Source organism: Nicotiana tomentosiformis, chromosome 6 (assembly GCF_000390325.3).
Source record: "Nicotiana tomentosiformis chromosome 6, ASM39032v3, whole genome shotgun sequence".
NCBI classification, from domain to species: domain Eukaryota; kingdom Viridiplantae; phylum Streptophyta; class Magnoliopsida; order Solanales; family Solanaceae; genus Nicotiana; species Nicotiana tomentosiformis.
Genome location: NC_090817.1, coordinates 5,349,543 through 5,373,473, shown reverse-complemented (window position 1 = coordinate 5,373,473; position 23,931 = coordinate 5,349,543). Strand labels below are relative to the sequence as shown.

General features: G+C 33.7%; 2 protein-coding genes and 1 long non-coding RNA gene across 6 annotated transcripts; all 3 read left to right on the top strand.

The window, feature by feature from the left end:
• Nucleotides 1-365: 365 nt before the first annotated feature.
• Nucleotides 366-3,638, top strand: LOC138893261 (uncharacterized). Its single transcript, XR_011408311.1, has 2 exons — nucleotides 366-1,148; nucleotides 3,389-3,638. It is a non-coding gene; the product is annotated as an uncharacterized lncRNA (long non-coding RNA).
• Nucleotides 3,639-5,945: 2,307 nt separating this feature from the next.
• LOC138891340 (putative late blight resistance protein homolog R1A-3) lies at nucleotides 5,946-11,639 on the top strand. Its single transcript, XM_009604115.4, has 2 exons — nucleotides 5,946-10,300; nucleotides 11,225-11,639. The coding sequence occupies exons 1-2, from the start codon at nucleotides 7,492-7,494 to the stop codon at nucleotides 11,230-11,232; spliced, it is 2,817 nt and encodes a 938-aa protein (XP_009602410.1). The 5' UTR covers nucleotides 5,946-7,491; the 3' UTR covers nucleotides 11,233-11,639.
• A 4,171-nt stretch (nucleotides 11,640-15,810) lies between these two features.
• Nucleotides 15,811-22,156, top strand: LOC104097541 (putative late blight resistance protein homolog R1A-3). Of its 4 annotated transcripts, none has more exons than XR_011408302.1 (5): nucleotides 15,811-16,030; nucleotides 16,170-16,220; nucleotides 17,352-19,967; nucleotides 20,557-20,766; nucleotides 21,689-22,156. XR_011408302.1 is itself a non-coding variant. In XM_070177058.1 (4 exons), the coding sequence occupies exons 1-4, from the start codon at nucleotides 15,976-15,978 to the stop codon at nucleotides 20,640-20,642; spliced, it is 2,808 nt and encodes a 935-aa protein (XP_070033159.1). In that variant the 5' UTR covers nucleotides 15,811-15,975; the 3' UTR covers nucleotides 20,643-21,016. The 4 variants fall into 4 exon arrangements, 2 of the variants coding, with proteins under 2 accessions (XP_070033159.1, XP_070033160.1); XR_011408301.1 differs by lacking the exon at nucleotides 21,689-22,156 and adding an exon at nucleotides 20,873-21,126; XM_070177058.1 differs by lacking the exon at nucleotides 21,689-22,156 and having other exon boundaries at nucleotides 20,557-21,016.
• The last annotated feature ends 1,775 nt before the right edge of the window (nucleotides 22,157-23,931 follow it).

Sequence of the window (23,931 nt, the reverse complement as noted above, 5' to 3'; positions counted from 1 at the left end):
GGCATCAGCATCTAGTACCTTGTGTAATCCTTGTTGGATGAGCAGATCTCTCATCCTTCTTTGCCATGTTGAGAAACCGCTATCTCCGTTAAATTTTGCTACCTCGTACTTTACTCCGGATATTTTTGTTTTTCACCGAGTATAGTACTACCGACAGTGAATAGTATTTCTGTGAACGAGCAGAACCTGTGCTCTGATACCAGTTATTGGGAATAAACTCCATACAAAAATAATATTCACAGTAATAAAAGCGGAATAATTATATAGTACCGAGATAAGGTAATTAACAAGAATAAAAGAGTGACAACAACACCAAGATTTTTACGTGGAACACCCTTTGAATAAGGAAAAACCACGGCCCTGAGACGAGCAACTGATATCACTATAGCAAGGAATTTTACACTTTGTAGGTCTGAGTAAAATACTCCAAAGACCACTACAACACTCAAAAGAAATAACCCCTTTTTGATATTCTCGCCTCACTACAATATCGCTCACTCTCTATTTTTCTCACAGACTATTTTCTTATACCTTGTCTGTGAAACCTCACTTTTTCTTTATCTCTTTGTTGGTATGTATTACAATGAGAGCAAGACACCTATTTATAGTGTTTAGGATTGCTTCATTGATGTCATCAATGATATCATGAGTTTGGCAAGAGTCAAATATTCAATGTGAAACCAAAGAAATATTTGTCATAAAATCTTCCTTACTATTCCTTTAATTGGTTTGATAATTCAAAGCTAAAAGGAAGATGTCTTCCTTACACAGAGGATGGACCCATCAAAAACCAGTTCCTAAATCCAGCCAAAACCCAGCTGAAATATACCACCAACCTAGCGACAAAAACGCAGCAGCAGCTGCTTGTTTTTCTTTTTCTCCAAAAATCGACCTCAAACCACCTATAGACCAACCGAGAACACAAACCCAACAACTGGCTTCCATCACTGTTAAAACGCAGTCGAGATTCAAGTTCTAAAGGTCCGTTTGAGTTAGAAGTTTTCCGGTCGAAATTCTGTTCGCGTTTCCGGTTCCGATGCCGTTGTCCGGTTTCAATTTTCTTAGCTCAATGGTCATTGCTATTGTACAAAGTTTGGCTTGGAGTTTCTCTTTGTTAATATATTGAAGATGGTTTTCTACCAGTGAAGGTCCGTTTTTTTTTTACTTTGCCAATGTTTTTAAATTCTTTAAATTTTTTCATAACTTGCATAAAAACTAGCCTTCAGTTTTTAGTTTATTATTGTTTTAGCAAGAATTTGATAAAGGTCTACCTAGTTGAAGTTTTATTTGGTTTGCTATTCAGAGAGTGTTTCTAATTTTCTGTTGCCATGCTTTACTAGAGATAGATAATTGTAGTATTTTATATTTTGACAATATTTAGCTATGGCCATAAAACAAGTAAAGGGCTAAATGTGGCAAAACTGGTTATGTTGTATGTAAATAGTTGGTGCAAGAGTGAAATGGTCTAGATCCGGAGCTTAGCACAAAAGGCCTTCAATGCCATTTTTGGGCCAAGAACGACCCTGCCTAGGCCCGCTTATCTCACTTCAGTTATAATAATAATAATAATAATAATAATAATAATAATAATAATAATAATAATAATAATAATAATAATAATAATAAACATGCTGTAAATCGCTGGTGCGTTTCACGCGGTGCGATTTGCAATGTGTACAAAAATAACGAGTACGCGACATCGCGACTTGTTCAAATAAATTCCATAAATACTAAAAGCGGTTTAAAAGGTAGAAATGCACAATAGGTTTCAAATATGTGATAAATCAGATAAATGGGCCAATTATTAATAGTTGAGCGACCGTGCTAAAATCACGAAATTCGGGAGTGCCTCACACCTTCTCCTGGGTTAACAGAATTTCTTACCCGGTCTTCTATGTTCGCGGACAAAAAATATAGTCAATTTCCTCGATTTGAGATTTTAAAATAAACTGGTGACTTGGGACACTGTAAATTATTCCAAGTGGCGACTCTGAAACTGAAATAAATAATCTCATTTCGATTTATGTCACTTTAATTGGAAAAACTTCATATCCCTTCGAGAAAAAAAGAGGTGTGACATGTGTAAGACATGAAAGAAGACTAAAACAAAAAAGAGAATAAATCATTTTCGAGAAACCAAGAGAGGGAGAAATTTTTCTAGAGGAAACCCATATCGAGAACTGAAGAAAAAAAGTTAAAAATGAAGAAGGTGAAAAATAAAGAGGAAAGGTGAAAAAATAAGGAAGGATGATGAAAAAATGAGGAAGAAAGATGGATATAGCTGAAATAAGGAAAATATTTATTAAAAACAATAAATTTGAAAGATAGTTAGACTAATTAGCCATTATTTTCTGTCATGTGGGCCATTTTGATGGCTTTTTTGAGCTGTCACGCGCTTTCAAGTGAGTATTTACTGTTACGCGGCGCCTTCCTGAAGTTCCTTGGAAGGGTGACGTAAGGCTAAGCAACCGATGTCAGTACGGTTGCTGTCCGCCAACTGAGGTCCCCTCCGTACGCTAGACTAGATTGTCAGTGCCGTACGGAAAAACCAATGTCATGAGCAATTGAAAGAGAGCAGAAAAGAGAATTGAGAATGAAAGAAAGCTTGATTGCATTGAATGAAAGCTATTACAGAAAACAAGACGGTGTCGGGGGGGAGAGACACCAGTACAGAGAATTGTTTGCTTGCTTGAAAGTTTTGATTGCTTGGTCCCCCTTAATAATGCTTAAAAAAAATAAACCAAAGTTACATGACTTGACCTAAATAAGCTGTAGAAGCACGCTAAAATAAAATGCAGTAAAACTAATCTATATTTACAATGAAAAGGACTTAGTCTTCTACAAAATAGAAACAAGTCCGTTGGCAGCAACTTTATCTTTAGCATCAGGGTCGGCGCACGCGGCGTTGTCTGCGCGCGCGACGTTGTTGGCATCTGCCTGTGGCTGGGCGCTGGTGAAGGCTATCGGTGGGGCGACAGTGGCATATGCGCGCTTGTCACTTTGAGCTGCAGAGACCACGGGGCCGACCGTGACGTTAGGCGTTGGGAGGCTTGTTAGGACGCCACGGGACGCGTCCGATGGGTCATGGGGCATGGCTGGAAAGCCGCCCATGACATTACACATGTTATGCCAGGTCAGCAACAAGAGGGTTTTAATACGAAGGGCAATATAGTTCAGGAGAATTATGGGAACACTGAATAATTTAAGTAGAAAACTGATAAAAATATGATAATTTAAGAGAATTTTAGGATATTAATCTTTTCCTTTTGACTAGTATTTTTTTAAAATCAAACGTAAGCATAATCAATGGTCAAAGTGTTTATTAATATTCATTCCGTCAAGTTAACAATTGGGTGCAATCATTTTGCCAAAAATCTACCCACTTCAGCTGGCGGACAAAACTCAAGGATGGAGAGAGCAACACCTGTACGAAGCCACCACACCTCCACCGCTTATCTGTTGACGTGACGTCCTGCCGGCGAACAACTCTCCCTTCCACTACCGCCTCCGGCAATGTTTCTCGCTCCGGCGATCGTTCTCCACCACCGGCGACCAATTCCCACAGTTTTCGACTGTAAATGTTTTGATTGTTACACAACAAGAAGCTATTGATTAAAGGGAAGGCATTATTAAGGAAAGTGGCAATTTGAACCTTTTCCATTCTTTTTATTTTTTCCATTACTACTCAGTTCTGTCTCAATATTACACGTATTTGTTCTACCAAATATTGTCAATTGCTATCCTTGACTGTGGGAGAGGATTGCTGGTCTGCTAGAAGGGCTGTAGTTATTTTTCTGAAAGAAAAAAACATTAGTAAAGAACTTCTGAAAGATAAAAGGCCTATTCTGGAAAATTGGCCACTGTATTTCTTGTAGAAATGACATTAGGTAGTCAAACCGTTATTTAAGAATTAGTCAATACGTCCTGAATTTCAGTTTTTCAAAAGTGTCGTGAGTTGTTGAAGTGAAAATTTTCAGTTTAAAATTTCAATATAAAATAAGTACTGACCAATCCCTAAATAACATCATCCAGAATGATTATATGTGCGCTTACCCCGTATTTCTTTTAATCACCCGAAAATTAAAAGACTAGTGGCACATGATTTGAAACTCGGTTAATGGGCTCGCCCCTTTAGCAATAGGCCACCATATTTACTTACATAATCTGTATTTAGCCATCAAAATTTAGTGGCAGGTAACCAAGCAAGCTAATATGAATTCATAGTTTCTAATTAACCATCTAATTATAAATTAAGCCAGTGGTTGCTGCCTATCATGGTTCCTTATTTTTATACTGTAGCCCCTCAATTAAAAAAATATTAATGCGCTTCCCCACGTGGAACCCATTTCTGTAACGACAAAGGTATAAATATACGTTTGTACTTTTGAAAATGGTCTAAGAATACCCCTCGTTATATTATTGGGTTATCTATATTTCTGCAGTCATACTTTAGGTTCAAATATACCCCTCATTTAAACGGAGGGACGCGTGTCATCGTCATGTTGGTCAATTTCAAATATCTCCTAATTAATTAAAAAGACCCATTACCCATACCCGAAAAGTAATTTTCTAAAATAATTTTTTTTTTTTTTTGTAAAAACTGAAAAAAACTGAATTTTTTTAAAAATAAAAACTGAAAAAAACGAAAATATTTTTTTTTTCCAGTTTTTACAAAAAAAATGCTTTAAACATAACTGAAAAATATTTTCTAAAATAATGTTTTTGTAAAAACTGAAAAATAATTTTCTAAAGCAATTAAAAACGGGAAAAAATTGAATTTCTTTTACTAAAAACTGATTTTTTTTTACTAAAAACTGAAAAAATCGAAAATATGTTTTTCCAGTTTTTTGAAAAATATTTCTTTAAAAAAAACTGAAAAATAATTTCTAAAGCAATTTATTTTTGTAAAAACTAAAAAACAAAAACTGAAAAGCAATTTTCTAAAGCAATGTTTTTGTAAAAACTGAAAAAACAAATATTTTCTTTTTTTCCCCAATTTTTAGTTTAAAAAAATTCAGTTTTTCCAGTTTTTAATTGCTTTAGAAAGTTATTTTTCAGTTTTTACAAAAATATTATTTTAGAAAATATTTTTCAATTTTTTTTAAAGCAGATATTTTATAAAAACTGGGAAAAAAAATATTTCCGTTTTTTTTTCCAGTTTTTAGTAAAAAAATATTTCAGTTTTTTCCAGTTTTTACAAAAAAAAGCTTTAGAAAATTGCTTTTCGGGTATGAGTAATGAGTATTTTTAAATAATTAGGAGATATTTAGAATTGGCTAATAGGGCGATGACATATGTCCCTCCGTTTAAATGAGGGGTATATTTAAACCCAAAGTATGACTGCAATAATATAGATATCACAATAGTATAACGAAGGGTATTCTTAGACCATTTTCGAAGCAGAAGATATATTTGGACTTTCGCCCTTTTTGTAAAGTCAAGTCTTTCTTTGAATATATTGAATTTTCTTCTTTTCACACTGAAATATTTCTCATCAATTGAAGTTGTCATCCCATTTTAAAAAGTCAAGTATTTGTTTTTTCAAATATAAAATTAACTTGGTGGTAATATGATTGCAACACCATTTCAATCTCTAATCTCCATTAAAACCAGCTAATTGAAATTACTATATATAACCAACTTAATTTATAATATACTAACACCCATGTGGTAACAGGGGCTTAGCTAGAGTCGGCGGGTTCGGTCTAATCCAATAACTTTAGTTTAAACCATATATTTAACTTAAAAAATCAATTAAATATTTATATATTATTAATTTAAAATTCAATAATTTAAAATAATTAAAATCTTGAACCCACATATGTGTGGTATAATATTTTATTTCCCTAATTGAAGTCGTCATCCCATCCAAATAAGTCAAATCTTTAGTTCTTATTTACAATTTACTTGGTAATTTGTTTGCAGTCCTTTGAGGTATGCTTTTTTTTCTTCTGTCTTCTGAGATCTTTTTCTTGGTTACTGTACTGTATGTTTTGTGCTTTATCCATTTGTTGATTGTTATTCATATTAAGTTTCTTATATTCTTTTCTCCAAGTATTTCTTATATTAAGTTTTAGCTTTTTGCGCTAGTACAAGTCTAATTTTAGGATAGATCTAAAATTTTGGGAAATCCATAGGTGGAGATCAAACAAAGTAATATCAAGATGTTAATAGCAACAGATTATGAAAGAAGAGAAATAATGGATTTGCAACTTGGGACTTTTATAGACTTCTTCTAGTTCATCGTTTTGTTTTTCATTTGTAAATGAACTTTCTTCCTCCTCGTTAAAATAGTGCTAGAAAAAAGTATACATTAATGTTTGCAGTTCACCTCTTGAATAACAGTTTCAACTTTGCCTACCTGATATAAAGAGTTTATTTGTGGAATTTTAATGCTTTCTAATTCTATTTAGAGATATAATTTTACCAGAATTTTCAAGTAAAGTTCCCTTTCCAGATTTTGATGTTGGAAAATCAAAGGGTGCAATATGTTCTTGCCGCAGCATTTTCTTCATACTGCTTTTTAATTAAATTTTACTTTATCAAAAAAAAAAAGAAAAAAGTAGGGTGCAATATGTGGCAAGTTTTCCTTAGTATTTCTTTCATTACAAATACATACTATTCAATACGTTTCAATTTATGTGATACACTTTCCTTATAAGTCTGCTCCAAAAAGAACGACACGTACATTTTTATATTTGGAAAAAATTAATTTAAACTTCCCATTTTACTCTTAATAAAAAGCTTTTATAGCCACACAAATGTTAGCATGTTTATGACCATAAGTTTCAAAAGTCTTATAACCACATAAATGTTATGACATATTTAAGATTACAAGTTTCAAAAATCTTTATCTTTTTTTTAAATTCCGTGTCAAATCAAACTATGTCGCATAAATTGAAACGAGGGGGTAGTTGCTATCGATTTACTTTAGAAAGTAGCTTTCATCTTATAGCATCTCGCTTGTTGTGGAAAATACGTTGTTGGTTTGGTCTTCAATGGGTAATGCCAAGCATGGTCAAAGAAGTTCCGTTTGGCTGGACCTTAGTTGCTCCACGAGCACTGATGTGGACCGTATGGAGAGAGAGTAATAGGATTGCTTTTGATAGAATTGAGAAGGATTTTGTACACTTGAGGAGTAGCCTTTTATCCCTTATTTCCTTTTGGCGCACCCACACGATTCCTGTAGTTATAGAACATCGTTCGTGCAGAACCATAGTTTTTTGTGCATTGAGGGTGAAGGATAGATAGTTGTAAGAGATTAATAACCTGAAAATATGGGTACCAGATCTAGTAAAGACTATTGTTTCACTAATCTTTAACCAAATTCTGAGGATTAGAGATCAAAGATTATAAGTAGTGAAAAACCATATGTAGTAACATTGATGACATGAGCATGAAATAGACACAATGCTTTTTAAAGCTACAAAAAACTCTCAAATCTCTTTTTATATGATCAATTCATAGAATCGATTGAGATTTGAGACAGTGATGACTGAAAATCTACCTGATGTTCTCTCTGTTTTTGCCTTCCTTTTTGCAACTTTATTGATCATATTATATATACCATTGACGTCTTGCAACTTGCAGCTTTCAGGTCATAATTGGAATAGAATAGATATGGCTTATGCTAGTATTGCTTCTCTTATGAGAACAATAGAACTACTCTTGACATCCAATTCGCCAATGCAATCTCTAATTTGTGACTACAAAGAAGAATTTCTCGCTCTTCAGGGAAAAGTTAGTTCTCTGGAAGTATTTCTCAAGAATTTTGAGAAAAGCAATGATACTGAGAAAATGGCATATTTGGAATCGCAGATAAAAGACGTGACAAATGCTGTGGAACACACAATTCAACTGAGACTAACAGAAGCTGTAATGGCAAATGATGAAATACAGAAAGAAAAGGAACATAAGAGGCTTTTTGATAGCCTAAAACAAGTAGCAGAGGAGATTGATCATGTCCAGAATGAGTCACCAAACATTCAAGATTATAATACGGCCAGCCATTATCAAAGGAAATGGTTGCTGGAAAAACTGACACAATATGGTGGCTCGTCTGGTAACCTCAAAGTCATCTCAATCATCGGGATGGGGGGCATTGGTAAAACGACTTTAGCAAAAGAAGTTTACGATTATGAATCAATTCGATCTCATTATGATGTTCGTGCCTGGACTACTGTATCTCAACATTATAATGTAAAAGATATCCTGGAAAGCCTTCTGCATTCCACAATGCGTGACAGATTTTACATGGGTGACGAGTCAGAGCTAGCAGACATGCTACGAAAAAGTTTAATAGGTAAGAGATATTTAATTGTCATGGATGACATGTGGAGCAGTAACGCATGGGATGACGTGAGACATTGCTTTCCAAGTTACAACAATGGGAGCCGAATATTGTTGACTACCCGTAACAAAGAAGTAGCTTATTATGCTGGTACAGAGAATCTTTCTTTGCAGATGAACCTCATGGACCCAGATGAGAGTTGGAACCTTGCCAAAAGTATGGTGTTTGCAAATGAAGCATTTCCATATGAGTTCGAGACTATTGGGAAGCAAATTGCAGAGTATTGCACAGGGTTACCACTAGCTATTCTCGTGATTTCTGGGCTTCTCTCCAAATCTAAAAGGACAGTAGAAGATTGGGAAAATATTGCTGAAGATGTCTTGTCATTTGTCACAAAAGATCCATATGAACGATATGTACATGTGCTTGGGTTGAGTTACAATCACTTAACCAGTGACCTAAAAGCATGCCTTCTGTATTTTGGGATTTTTCCAGAAGACAGTGAGATTTCGGTGAAGAGTTTGGTGAGATTCTGGATGGCTGAGGGCTTCCTGAAGTCAGAAAAAGATTTGGAAAGAGAGGCTGAGAAGTGCTTACAAGATCTTATTGACAGACATCTAGTTCTTGTCTGCAAGAAAAGTTTGGATGGCACAAAAATTAGATCATGTAAGGTTCATGATCTAATACATGAGCTGTGCTTGAGAGAATTAACTCAAAGCCAAGACATTTTTGTCATGAAAGACATTGTTTTTGATAAATCATATGAAGATGATGATTTGGATGAAGGTGATGATTCGGGTGGAGATGGCGATTCAGATGCAAAAAAAGCTCAAAGCCATGCTTTTCCTCTAGAGAGTCATCATCTCAGTACACATAAAATGCAGCCCTTTAAGCGATGGACTGATGATGGAATGTGTTTGGCCCTTCTTACTCCCGAACATGATCATTTGATAAGCAGGCAGACAGATGATGATGATTACACTCTCTTGAAACGAACTCGTTCCATTTTCTCTTTTTGTCTTAATTCAACTTTTACTATAAATCCAGAGCTTATTCATTTTAGTTTACTTAGAATCTTGGACTTGGGTACCACAAAGTTAATAAGTTTCCCTCCACATGTACTATGTCTCATTTGGTTGAGGTACCTAGCATTGTCTGGCACTGGCGAGGATTTTTACGTTCCTCCAGAAATTTGCAGATTATGGAATCTGCAAACACTCATTATTGTTAAATTGAATTTTCCTGGAGATGTGACTTTTACGGAGAAAATTTGGGAACTAATGCAATTAAGGCAGCTCAGACTACATAAATTTTATTTGTCAAATCCTCCAAGGGAATCTGATGACGAGGAGAGCTACTTGGCTTTTTCAAACATACATACTATTTCTGGCTTGTCTCCAAGTAGTTGCACAAAGGAGGTTATTTCAGGGATTCGGAATGTTAAGAAGTTAGTAATCTGTGGATATGCCAATGACTATGAAATCTTTCAACGATCTGGACTTTTCAACAATCTTGCCCATCTGCATCAACTTGAAACATTGAGTGTTGAACTTGTTCGTAAGTGGGACTCACCAGCGACTATTCCAAGTATAGCAGCTTTTCCAGCAACACTGAAGAAGTTGAAGTTGGTCTCAACTGGTGTAAACTGGGAGGACTTGAACATCGTAGGTGAGTTGCCTAACCTTGAGGTGCTGAAGCTGATGCGGAACGCTTGTATTGGCAAAGAATGGTATCCAATTGAAGGAGGATTTACTCGATTGAAGCTTTTGCTAATTGTGCATTGTGATCTCAAGTACTGGAAAGCCACAGATGACAATTTTCCCGTCCTTGAGCGCCTACTGATTAGAGATTGCCATAGGTTGGAAGAGATACCCATTGAGTTTGCAGATATTTACTCACTGCAACTCATTGAGTTAACTGACTGTACAACCGAACTCGAGGCTTCTGCTGCACGAATTCAACAAGAACAAGAAGACCTTGGAATCAAACCCGTGGATGTTCGTATCTCATGTAAGTATAAAATTATATAATGTTCTTGCATTTCTTTTGCTTGCTTTTATCTTTTCTAAACTTTTCTATTCTTGATTAATACACAACATTTTGGATGACTCTATGTTTCATTTTGATTGCGTGAGTAAAACAATATTGCAAATAGTTAATAAAGGAGATGCCAAGTTATAGTTGTAAATATAATGACCAAATAATTATTGCGATTAGCCATATTAACTTAATAAAAATGATAATTTGATTAGTAAAATAATTCAAGTAGTCATAAATACCTTTATTTTGATAGTTGTAGGTGATGTGTTTGCCTTTAAATCATCCGACCCTCCTTGAGTTTAAGGATGTATTCCTTCCGTTCACTTTTACTCGTCATGTTTCGCTTTTCGAGAGTCAGACTACATAAACTTTGACCAATATGTTAACATGTATTTTTTTTACCATATTGCTATGAGAAAAATTACAAATTATAGTATTTTTTGTATAGTTTCCGATTATCAAAATTTTAATTTTAAAATATTAAGAAAATTTAATGCAATTTAGCTTAAAAAATTAGTCAAATTAGACTCTCGAAAGCCGAAATATGACAAGTAAAAGTGGACGAGGGGAGTATAATGTCTGAACACTTTAAACTTATAGGTGCAATAATGTGATTCCTACACAAACGCTTGTATTTGTAGTCAAATAATTCATTATTGCTTTGGAACTAACCAAAAAAAAAAAAATCATTATTGCTTTGGAGGCTTCATTTGGTGTTATAAAAAAATTAAAATGTTTCCTTTGGACATTTCTTGTGAGAACTTCTACCAAAAAGTCATCAAAATTTAATGTAGTGGATTTGTTTGAACAAGCTCTAAATCTGCCTTTGGCTTTGGATGCTTGTGCCTTGCCTTGTCAAACTAGTACTGACCCTTTTATGTTTCTTTCCTACAGCTAATTAAAGCGGAAGTTATTTGGGAAAATGACACTTTATAGCCACTTTCAATATAATAGTAAAAAAAATGTATATATTTTGTATACTTTTTGTATAGATATACATTTTGTATGTTATATATAAAAATTATACAAATTTTATACACTTTTGGCTATTGAATGTAAATAGTTTCTGGCACGGGCTAGAAGTGATAATACCCAAGTTATTTCGATTCAGAGCGACATTAGCTAAGGTATTTAAGAGCAGAAGGATTGAAGTTCATTGTTCCAATTTATCATTACGTTACCAGGTTTTAGCAATACTATATGGTTTTCAAGGAGATGTTATGTCTCTAAATTGTAATAATGGGTCTAAGTTTTATATTACCATACTTTGAGTTTGCAGAATTGTTAGTGATATTACTGAACTTTCAAATATCTGTTATGTGCATCAGCATCTTGATTGTAATTGGATTTAGAGATGGAAAAATAGGTGTAAAATATAAACCTAACAGGTTGCTCACTACAGTGTTATCAAAGGCTCATTTAAGTCGCGTTTAAGCCCTGAAACTCATAAAAGCACAGGGAGGGCGCTTCGCCTCACTAAAGTTGCGCTTCAGTCTAAGGCAAGGCATTAAGACATGCACCTCATTGCCCATGAGTTTTGTTGTAAATCAAGCGACACTAAGCAACTAATATAATCAGAAAATATGTGTATTATCTATAAAGGAAACATTATGAATGAACTTGTTACTTTGTTCTTTAATATATATATATATATATATATATATATATATATATATATATATATATATATCATTGTGTTTTATTTATTTATTAAAACCCTTACTTTAAATGCGCTTTATGCTTAAAACTCCAACGGACCTAGAGCGCTTTTCGCTTTTGACAACTCTGGCTCACTACCTATTCCATCTGGGCATGTGATTAGAATTTTTTTCATGAGGGCATAATGGTTAACACGATCACACTAATTGTGGTTGGTAAAGTCATTTATTACAATAACCGTATGCTCTTAAAATATGCATATATAATGGTTATTCTCTTGGTTTAGTTTTCACGGTTGATGTTTTCTTAGAGTATTCATCTTAACTATGTGATTAATTTGCCGATAAATTAAATTAGTATGACATAAAGCGGATTCTATATTTCCAAAAAAACAAAAAAATTGACGATAACATCGATTAGAGATGATGTCGAATTAATGTACTTAGTTACCGCTAGTTGATTAATTAGATCATAAAGCCCTGCGTCGCTCAGAGCTAGCATTGTGGCTACGGGTTAGGCGAATCCAGTAGCTTTGGTTCAACCACTATACTTGTCTTGAAAAAATTATTAATTAGTTATAAATTAATAATTTAGAATCCAGTAATTTAAAAGGTTTAGAATGGTGAACCCATAAATTTGAAATTTTAGATTTGCCTTTGGCGTCGCTGAAATTTATGAAAACACCAGTAGAAGAAAGGAAAAGAAAATTTCATGTTCACCCATTTTCCTTTCAAATTTCAACTAAATAGGCATTTGGACATAAAAATTGTGATTCTTGAAAAAAAGTAATATTTGGAGTTAAGTTGAATGGTATTTGAAATTTGAAATTTTATTTGGACATGCATTTCACTTGAAAAAATGTTGCAGCTGTGTGAGTGGGAAAATTTGCACGAAAAATTTAAAAAATTAGTCAAAACCATATTTTGGTTTTTGAAAAACTCATTTTAGAATTTTTTTTTAAAAACTTACAAAAGGACAAACATGTTTTTGGAATAAGTTCGAAAAAAAGGAAAACAAATCTATGAACAAAGAGAAATTTATACGAAGAGGGACATCCCTTAGTTAAGCAGTTGCAAATTTGAGAGCTCTATGACAAATACTTGAAGCTCATTTGTTCTAACTACTCTCTCCGTTCGAATATATGTTTTGTTTAGGAATTAGGAAAGATAAGCATAATTTATGTATAAAAATTACAGAATTCTTATATTCCTATTTTATAATTAACATAACTTGGTATATGTCCCACTTAATAAAATAAATAAATTATTTGGTGCAAAGGTACTTTTAATATTTGAGTCATATTCAGTTTATGCGTCAAAAATATATTTTTTCTTTTTAAAATTAACTCTACAAAATAGGCATTTGAGTCCGCTCTTAGGATTTCTTTTTGAATTGTGCTACAGAAGATTGGAAGGCTAGCATGTGTCTTATTATTTTGAATTCGGCAAAGGGTCAAATATATTTTTTTACTTTCGAAAATGATCTAAGAATACTTATCGTTATACTATTGAGTTATTTATACTCATGTAGTCATACTTTGAGTTCAAATATACCCCTCATTTAAACGGAGTGACACGTGTCATCAGCATATTGGCCAATTCTAAATATCTTCTAATTAATTTAAAAGACCCATTACCCATACCCGGAAAGCAATTTTATAAAGCAATTTTTTTTTTATAAAAACTGTTAAAAACTGATTTTTTTTTTAACTAAAAACTGAAAAAAACGAAAATATTTTTTTTCCACTTTTTACAAAAAAAACTGCTTTAAAAAAACTGAAAAATATTTTTTAAAATAATATTTTTGTAAAAACTGAAAAATAATTTTCTAAAGCAATATTTTTTTTTGTAAAAACTGGAAAAAACTGAATTGTTTTTACTAAAAACTGAAAAAAAAATATTACAAAAAAAACTCATTTAAAAAAACAGAAATATATTTTCTAAAACAATGTTTTTGTAAAAACTGAAAACAAAACTAAAAAATAATTTCTAAAGCAATGTTTTTGTAAAAACTGAAAAAAAAAATCAGTTTTTAGTTAAAAGAAATTCAGTTTTTTCCAGTTTTAAATTGCTTTAGAAAATTATTTTTCAGTTTTGTTTTTCAGTTTTTACAAAAATATTATTTTAGAAAATATTTTTCAGTTTTTTTTAAAGCAGTTTTTTTTGTAAAACCTGGAAAAAAAATTTCTTATTTATTTATTTATTTATTTATTTTTTTCAGTTTTTCCAGTTTTTACAAAAAAACATTGCTTTAGAAAATTATTTTTCGGATATGGGTAATGAGTCTTTTTAATTAATTAGGAAATATTTAGAATTGGCCAACAGGACAATGACATATGTCACTCAGTTTAAATGATGGGTATATTTGAACCAAAAATATGACTGCAGAGGTATAGATAAACTAATAGTATAACGAGAGGTATTCTTAGACAATTTTAAAAAGTAGAAAAATATATTTGGCCCTTTTCCGTTTTGAATTTACCCTATAGTCCCCGCTTTGGTCACAACTCACACCCTTATGTTTTTTGGTGTTCTAGGGTGGAAATTTATTGAGATTCACCACCATTTATCATATTTTATCTTCTTGATTTATTGTTCTCAAGAAAATATATTGAAGAGCCAGATTGCTGATCCCAAGCCGGATAAAGGAAGATGGTGGGGTAAATGCATTTTACTAAATTACAAACAGTTGCCTTACAAACAGTTGACCATGCATTTTACTAAATTGCAAAGCAAAACATTCAACAAAATAATTAAAGAAAAAATCAGCTTAAAAAATGTACTTTAAGAAAATAATGAACAAAAACAATTCTATTTTGTTCTTCTCTTATAGCAAATTATGACTTGTATCCATCAAGATTCAAAGTATATTTAAACTCTATAACACCGTTTCAATCATCTATGACACAAACAAAAATTTAGAGCATAAATTACGGTATTGTATTCTATAATTGTTAATGCATTGTTAGAACGATGGTGCTGGAACTGTCATTCTCTTTATCACTGACATTATTCTCCTACTCTTTATCTTATCTGCTTTGGTTTATTCCATCTTTTCTTAAGAGGAAATATTTATTTTTTGTAGAGTATTGTGAATGACAACGGAAGGATTTTTGAGAAAATATTTAGATAGTGATGATAATAGAAGTCAAGGGAAATGATCAAGGCCAAGTTAACAAAAGTAAATGACACGTCTATTTCAAGGAAATTAAAGAGTTATGATTGCTGGAAATTCTCAAAGAAAAAGAAGTATAAGGTGCAATCGTTACCATTGTTAAGAAAGTGATAGGAGAAATAGAAGGAAAGAGAAGAAGTGCATTAAGAGAATTGAAGACGTGCCTTTTGGATTTGTAACTATAGCACATAAAAGGAAAAAATATGAAACAAGTCAAAAATTTCAGAAATTAGAAAAATATGTATACCGGTTAAAGAGACTTGTCACCTTGTCAGCTAAGGTCCCTCAATTATATATATATATTATCAGGTGATATCGATTCATAATAAGAAAAGAAATTAGTAACCTTGAAAATAAAGCAAATAGCATGTTATATTTTATAAATAGTGCAAAAAATCTTTACCATCCGTGTATATAAGTTAAAATTTACTGGAGTTTAAATCACATTGTGAATTTACTCATATTTAGTCATCAAATATTAAAACCAATTCATTATGAATTCTATAAATGCGGTCCCATATGTTTGCTAATGTGTTCATAACGAGATGTTGCTATAGACATAGGAGGACCTACTATGTTCATAACGAGGTATTAAAACCAATACCTTCATCGGCTTTTTAATCTTAAATGTTCTAAACAAAATATATGACCTTTTTTCAACGCTCCTCTTTTTACCAGCATAGGTCCTCTTTTTCAATATGATTTATATAAAATATTAACACCCATGTGGTAAAACAGATGCTTTCTAACCAACATGATTTTAAATAATTAATTGAAGTTGTCATCGAATAAAGTTAACTCTTTTGTTCTTTATGTGGAATTTAATTGGTACCTTGATTGACTACACCATTGCAGCCCACTTTAGAGGTATGTCATTTTTCTCTGTCTTCTCAGATCTTTTTTCTTGGTTACTATACTATACTACTCCATCTTTCTTGGGTCATCCATTTGTTGATTGTTATTCATATTTATGTTCTTGTTTTCTCTTTTCCATGTATTTTTGCAGTACGCGCTTGCTACCTTTCAGCACTCTTGTTTCCTTATCTGCCATTGAAAGGTTAGCATTCTTGTCATTTTATATCTAATTTTAGGATAGATCTAAACTTTTGGAGTTTCTTGATCGGAAAAGCCACCTAAAATATAGGGAGCACCCATAGGGGTTGTATGGTAAGGAAAAAAGTTACTCCGGGATTAATTATCCGACATTGTTATCCCATACTCCCGTAGGGATAAAAATAATACTACAACTCCGAGATAACTAATGTTGTGATTAGTTATACCACTGTTTTATCCGTAGGATAAATTCATCTCAAATTTAATTTCGGAATTAATTTTTCCTCGTTCCTTGTACCAAACGAGCCCTTAGCTTAATGTACCCCATAATTTAGGTTGGCACATATAGTAACCATTTTGATTTAACTATTATCCTATACTGCGTGTAGTTTCTAGACAAACATTTCAACTTGTGGAAATGAATGCCCTCTCACTCCTAAAGTTCTCCCAAAAACATTTAGCATCATCATTCGACCATTTTATATCCATAACTCATCAAGAATTTGGCATAATAATTAGCCCATAAACACTTCATAGCATAAATCTTAAAACATCACTTTTAACATTTAATTAAATAAATATTTTTGAAATCAAGTTAAACATGAGAGCACAAAACCTTAGCTTGAACTTCATCTTATCTCATAGAATCTTCACAAGTCATTAGGGACTAACCATAGTGCTATCATTTATTTCATGGGATTAGTTTAACCAACATATAAAAACATAGGTATTAAAGCATACGATAGCACAATTCATTTCAACATGGGATACATAGCTCGCTTGCTCATACGAAGCTATACAAACACTTTAAACATTTTCATAAACTTAGTTTCATGCATTTTTAGCAAAAATCGGCTTAAAAGGAGGTACATCTTAGCTTACCTCGTTTAGCCTTCCCAACAAGCTCAACAACGCTCAATGAGTCCAAATCAACTCAATTTGCACTCATTGAGTCCAAACAACGCTCAATGAGTACCTTATTATAGACGCGACGTCTATAAGAAGGTACTCAAAAACTTTCCGTTTTACTAGCCCAAATCAATGCACTTTTCTCTCTGTTTTTGCCTTCAATTTGCAACTTTGCTGATCATGTTATTTATAGCCCCATTGACATTTTGCAACTTGCATCTTTCAGGTCATAATTGGAATAGAACAGATATGGCTTATCCTAGTATTGCTTCTCTTATGAGAACAATAAAATCACTCTTGACGTCCAATTCGCCTGTGCAATCTATTATTTGTAACCACAGAGAAGAAATCCTCGCTCTTCACGAAAAAGTTAGTTCCCTGGAAGTATTTCTCAAGAATTTTGAGAAAAGCAATGCATCCAGGAAAATGACAGATTTGGAAGCACAGATAAAAGAAGTTGTAAATGTCGTTGAACACACGATCCAACTGAGAATAACAGAAATGGTAGTGGCAAATGATGAAATACAGGAAGAAAAGGCACATAAGAGGTTTTGTTATAGCCTGCAACAAGTAGCACAGCACATTGATCGCGTCCTGAATGAGTCATCAAAAGATATGGTGGGTCGTGCTGATCAAAGGAAAAGGTTGCTCGACGATCTAACAAGAGGCTTCAACGATGAACCCAAAGTCATCCCAATTGTCGGGATGGGGGGCATTGGTAAAACTACTTTAGCGAAAGATGTTTTCGATGATGTAACCATTCGATCACATTTTGATGTCCGTGCATGGGCTACTATATCCAAAGAACATAATGTCAAAGATATCTTGGTAAGCCTTCTGCGTTCTACGAAAGAAAAGGATGGCATAATTCACATAGAAGATGAGACAGAGCTACCACTCATGCTACAAAAAAGTTTAAAGGGAAAGAGGTACTTAATTGTCTTGGATGACATATGGAAGAATGAAGCATGGGATGACGTAAGACTATGCTTTCCAAGTGAAAACAAAGGGAGTCGAATATTATTGACTACCCGTAACATTGAAGTAGCTTGCTCTGCTGGTACAGAAAATCTTTCTTTGCGGTTGGATTTCATGAATCCGGATGAGAGTTGGAACCTTTTTAAAAGTATTATACCTGCAAATGAAGCATTACCATCTGAGTTCGAGACTGTTGGAAAGCAAATTGTAGAGAAATGTCAAGGGTTACCACTAACAACTGTCGTAGTTGCTGGGCTTTTATCCAAATGTAAAAGGACAATAGAAGTTTGGAAAAATGTTGCTAAAGATGTCAAGTCATTTGTCAAAAATGATCGTGATAAACAATGTCAACATGTGCTTGGGTTGAGTTACAATCACTTGACTAGTGACCTAAAACCATGTCTCCTGTATTTTGGAATTTTTCCAGAAGACAGTGAGATTTCCGTGAAGAGATTGGTGAGGTTATGGACAGCTGAGGGGTTTTTGAAGTCGGAGGAAGAGGCTGAGAAGTGTTTACAAGAGCTTATTGACAGATGTCTAGTTCTCGTCAGCAGGAAAAGTCGGTATGAAACAAAAATTAGATCATGTAAAGTTCATGATTTGATATATGAGTTGTGCTTGAGAGAAGCTGAAAAAAGAACATTTTTTGTCATTAATGACATTGTATTCAATGATGAGCCAAATCATGTTCCTTATCATCATCTTAATAGGCATAAAATGCGGCGCTTTATGGGATGGACTGATGATATTTTGCGCCGTGGTTCTTACAGGGCTCTTCTTACCCCTAGACATAGGAGGAAGACAGATGATGACGACAACAATTCCTTAAAAAGGACTCGTTCAATTTTCTCTTTTTGTCGAGATTCTTCAACTTTTACTCTTAAATCAGAACTTACTCATTTCAATTTAATTAGAATCCTGGACTTGAGTTGCATAAAGATTAATATTTTCCCTCCACAGATACTATGCCTCATTTGGTTGAGGTACCTAGTGTTGCATAGCCGCAGGGGTGTTTTTAACATACCTCCAGAAATTTCCAGGTTATGGAATCTGCAAACATTCATTGTTGGTGGATATCATTTGACATCTACAATTTTGCCAGAACAAATCTGGGGATTAATGCAATTAAGGCATCTCGAACTGAGTTCATTTCATTTGCCAAATCCTCCAATTGTATCTGTTGAAGAAGAGAAGTGCTTAGATTTCTCAAATCTACACACTATTTCTGGCTTGTCTCTGAGTTGTTGCACAAAGGAGGTTATTTCAGGGATTCGGAATGTTAGAAAGTTAAGAATCAATAGAGGAGATGAGTATGAAAGTTTTCAAGCATGTAGACTTTTCGACAACTTTGTCCATCTACATCAACTTGAAACATTGAGTCTTGAACTTGAGTTTCGAGGGGTGTTAGATGAGATTTCACCAGCGACCATTCCAAGTATAAAATCTTTTCCACCAATGCTTAAGAAGTTAAAGTTGTATGGAACTGATCTGAGGTGGGAGGACTTGAATATCATAGGCGAGCTTCCTAATCTTGAGATACTGAAGCTCAAAAGGTATGCTTGTCGTGGCGAAGAATGGCATCCAACTGAAAAGGGATTTACTCAGTTGAAGCTTTTGCTAATTGAGTATAACGATCTCAAGTACTGGAATTCCCCAAATGACAATTTTCCTGTCCTTGAGCGCCTCGTGATTAGAGATTGCTCTGAGTTGGAAGATATACCCATAGATTTTGCATATATTGACTCACTGCAACAAATTGAGTTAACTGACTGTACACCCGAACTCGAGGCTTCTGCTGCACGAATTCAACACGAACAAGAAGAGAACCTCGGAAAGAAGCCAGTGGATGTGCTTATCAGTTCAGGTGAGTATAACATCATATTCCAGAATGAACTTGGCGTAATTGCTTTAGCTTTCCTATTCTTGATTAATACACATTACATTTGGATGATAGAATGCTTCATTTTGAGTGTTTAAACAGATCAACATCTTAAGTCGTAGGTGTAACAAATATAAGTATTTTCTTTTGTAATGACCAAATAATTAATTGCAATTAGCCAAATTAATGTGCTAACAATGATAATAAAATTAGTAGAATAATTCAAATGGTCATGATTCATGAATCTCCTTATTTTGAGTAGTTATAGGTGATGTTCTTTCCTACAATGGATATAGGTGTATATTCCAGAGTGAAATTTCTATTAATTGCTTTTGAAACTTAAAGTGTATGCATCTTTTATAATGATCAAATAATTATTTTTATTCAATAAATTACTTTGATAAATGAAATGCAAACTAAATTACAGGTCAAAATGGCGTTAGATGCTGTAGATGAGTATTTGCCTTTGATGATTTGGGGCTTTCCGTGCATAAGGATTTGTAATGTGCAAATTATAGTTATGGATGTATAAAGAAAGGAGCCCTAGAAATTTTATTTCTGTGACTTTATTCAGCTTCTCTCAACTATTCAGGAGCACATTCAGCAGCAAAAGCGGAGGAGGAAGAGGACGGGGAAGAGGAAGAGGAAGACGAGCTTTGACTACAGAACCATGCCTGTCTGTTGGAGCGAATTGGATGATCGGGCCGAGAGCTGCCCCCTCTTCCTCTCACTCTCCGTTCCCTAATATGAACCTTGAGTCATCAAAGAAGAAGAAGAAGTAGAGGTAAAAGAAATATTTTCTTTGACAATAATCAAGTTGTAACTTAGCTTCTAACTTATACCTGACTCTTTAAGCTTGTTGCTGGTTTTGTGTTTTTTCTTGAATATAGAAATAACAAGCGTCGGATTCTACTCGATAACTATGGTGTTTGAGTGGAAGGATTGAAGTCCAGGGATTTAATTCATCTTGGTGAAAACTGTTAAGACTTTTGGTTATCTTATTCCATTGTTGGAATTTATCATTATGTTACTGAGTTTCAGCAATCTATTGCTCCAAGGTGATTGTGAATTCAGTACACATGTTTAATAACTCTTATTTGAGTTTGAAGAATTTTTAATAAATTCAGTACACATGGCCCTAAAATGTCAAAAACGATGAACAGTCATGGTGAGACAATGACTATTGTTCCTTAGGTCGTTTGTTTATGTTCCGGCAAAATTTTAGGCGAGTCGGGTCCGGTCGCCCGGATCCATGCAGATAGCCCACGCAAATCCTGAAATCTAGTGGAATTTTAGTTTTATGAATCTAAAATGCCAAAAACGAATAACGGTAATGGCGATGCGAGACTATTGAAATCTCATGTGGACAACAATGGGCTAGTTGAAAAGCTTGGGACGCACTTGCCCTCAATGATTAATAAAGGATATAAACTAAAGAATAAATGCAATATAACAGAATAAACTACAGCACAAGGTAGTGAAAGTGACTTCTGATACAGCACCAAAACCAATACTGAAACTGAAACTTATCGAGACACTATGCACATTGGAAAGAATTCAAACACTTTGATAATCTTGTCCATTTATATCAGCTTGAAACATTGAGTGCTATTAAAGTTTATAATCCTGTCATTTTTTTCGCCTCTGTGTATAATGTATTCCAAGTGCAAAAGCTTTTCCTGATCGAAAACTTAAAATTTGGTCAGGACTGGGCTATAGTGTGAGGGACCTGAAGCTGAAGCTGAATTTATGTGCTTGTCATGGCAGAGAATGACATCCAACTGAAGGAGTAACAGGTATTAGAAGGAGGGGCCTTGGTGTAACTGGTAAAGTTGTTGCTATGTGACCAGAAGGTCACGAGTTCGAGCCGTGGAAACAACCTCTTGCAGAAATGCAAGGTGAACCTGCGTACAATAGACTGTTGTGGTCCGACCCTTCCCCGGACCCCGCGCATGGTGGGAGCTTAGTACACTGGACTACCCTTCAGGGGCGAAGCCACATGGTTACAATGGTGGTCAACTGACCACCCTTCGTCGAAAAATTACACTGTGTATATAGGTAAAATATTACGTTTTAGAGGTATATAACACATATTGAACACCCTCGGTCGGGAATTGTTTTTCACTTCTTTCAAATTTGAATACCCTTGGGAAAATTCCTAGTTTCGCCACTGCTGCCCTTTAATATCAGGTATTAATTAGAAAGCCACAAATGAGAGATTGCCTTGATTGGAAGAGATCCCTATTGAGTTTGCATATATTGACTTGTTACAGCTAATTGAGCTAAAGAACTGTAAGCCTAATCCAGGTGAGTTCAATATTATATATCAGATTTTGAATGAACTTCAAAAATTTGCTTTTGAAACTTAATGAAATTGCCTTCGATTGGTGAGAAAATGTGATTTTTACACTAAAGACCTTGTATTATAATCAAGTAATCTATTATATTCATTGTAGATGCTTTAATATAGCGATCCAAGATTTAGAGTCTGTGTATTCTGACTAGTCGTGATATTCACACATTTTAAAAAATAATTCATATACACATACACACGCTCGCACATGTGGCTCGAGTTGAAATCTATGAATTTAGTTGAATACGCTCTAAATCTGCCTCTGGATACTTGTGACTAGTCAAACTACTAAGTACCGTTTATGTTTCTTTGAATTTTTTTCGGTCATTTCTTTTCTATATAATTACTCACCTTTTGAAAACAATGCAATGATGCAAAAAAAAAAAGAAAAAAAAAGAGAGGGGAGAGTTTGCATAATTTTCGGTGGTAAAAACTGAGGCAAAGCCTCTGATTTTATAGCGAACGAGTTGGAGTTCAATAGGTATAAAGATGCCTGTTCGTGAACAAAGTGTGTATTGGGCAAAAATGTTCAAATTTCTGTTAATTACTGTTTGGGAAATTTCTTGTATCGTTAGAAAAATACCGTGAATTTTAAATTAATAATGGAAAAGGGCAAATAATATTGGGGATCCAAATTCAAAATCGAAGCCGAGGCCCAAATTGAGCAACGACGACGCAAGACTTACTTTCTACTCAGCTCTTCAAGAATTAGAAAAAATGCTTTTCTATTTAAGCAAAATATGTTTCTTCTATTTTTCCAATGAAAGACAAAGTTCTCTCCTAAAATGAATCTTTTCAAAATTCTTATTTCCCTTCATATTCACACCACACTTAAAAACTTAGCAGTTATAACCATCCGAACATGGTGTGTTATATATTTTAATGTTGCGCATGTGCTATAATATAATATTACCCTGTAAAATGTGGCACAAAATGTGGATCTCAAACACATTTTTTAAGATAACGGCACCCCATGCGAAGGTGTATATGACGGTGCAAGAAAACTTTCGAAATTTATATAAAACCTATTATATATTTTAGATAATTTTCTTGTTATAAAATCATGTTACTAAGATAAAAAAAAAATTAAAGTTAAATTATTTTTAAATATAAAAAGATGTCAATATTTTAAAATATACTTTGAAAAAATGAGTCAAATAAGCGGTGAGTCACGGATGCAATACTCTCCATCAAATCTTAGTGCATGTATCGCTCTAGATTATCTAATGTGAAGTCAAATGCAGTTGTTTTGTATTATTGTTACCTGTTGTTTTATAATATATTGTATTATACTGTATCATTTGTATTTTTATGGATATAATATTTGGATAGATTATATCATTTACAGTTGTTAAGTAATAATATTTTTATTTTTCTGATTTGACTATATCGACTTAGGAAAAAACACTACTAAAAAACTAGCTAATTTCGCCCAGGAAAACCGACCGAAATCGGTCTGAAATTGAGAAAAAACGACTGATTTTCGACCGCTTTTAATTAGTCGGAAAAATAATGGTCGCTAAGGTATTTCGACCGAAATCGGTCGGATTCAATGCGTTGACTGACAGTCAAACTACATTTACCGACCGAAATCGG

Excerpts from the sequence above, each read along its gene's own strand:
- LOC138891340 (XM_009604115.4), top strand. The coding sequence starts at position 7,492 with ATGACTGAAAATCTACCTGATGTTCTCTCTGTTTTTGCCTTCCTTTTT.
- LOC104097541 (XM_070177058.1), top strand. The coding sequence starts at position 15,976 with ATGTGGAATTTAATTGGTACCTTGATTGACTACACCATTGCAGCCCAC. Across the intron at positions 16,031-16,169 it reads CATTGCAGCCCACTTTAGAG|TACGCGCTTGCTACCTTTCA; the intron begins GTATGTCATTTT and ends GTATTTTTGCAG. Across the intron at positions 16,221-17,351 it reads TCCTTATCTGCCATTGAAAG|GTCATAATTGGAATAGAACA; the intron begins GTTAGCATTCTT and ends TGCATCTTTCAG.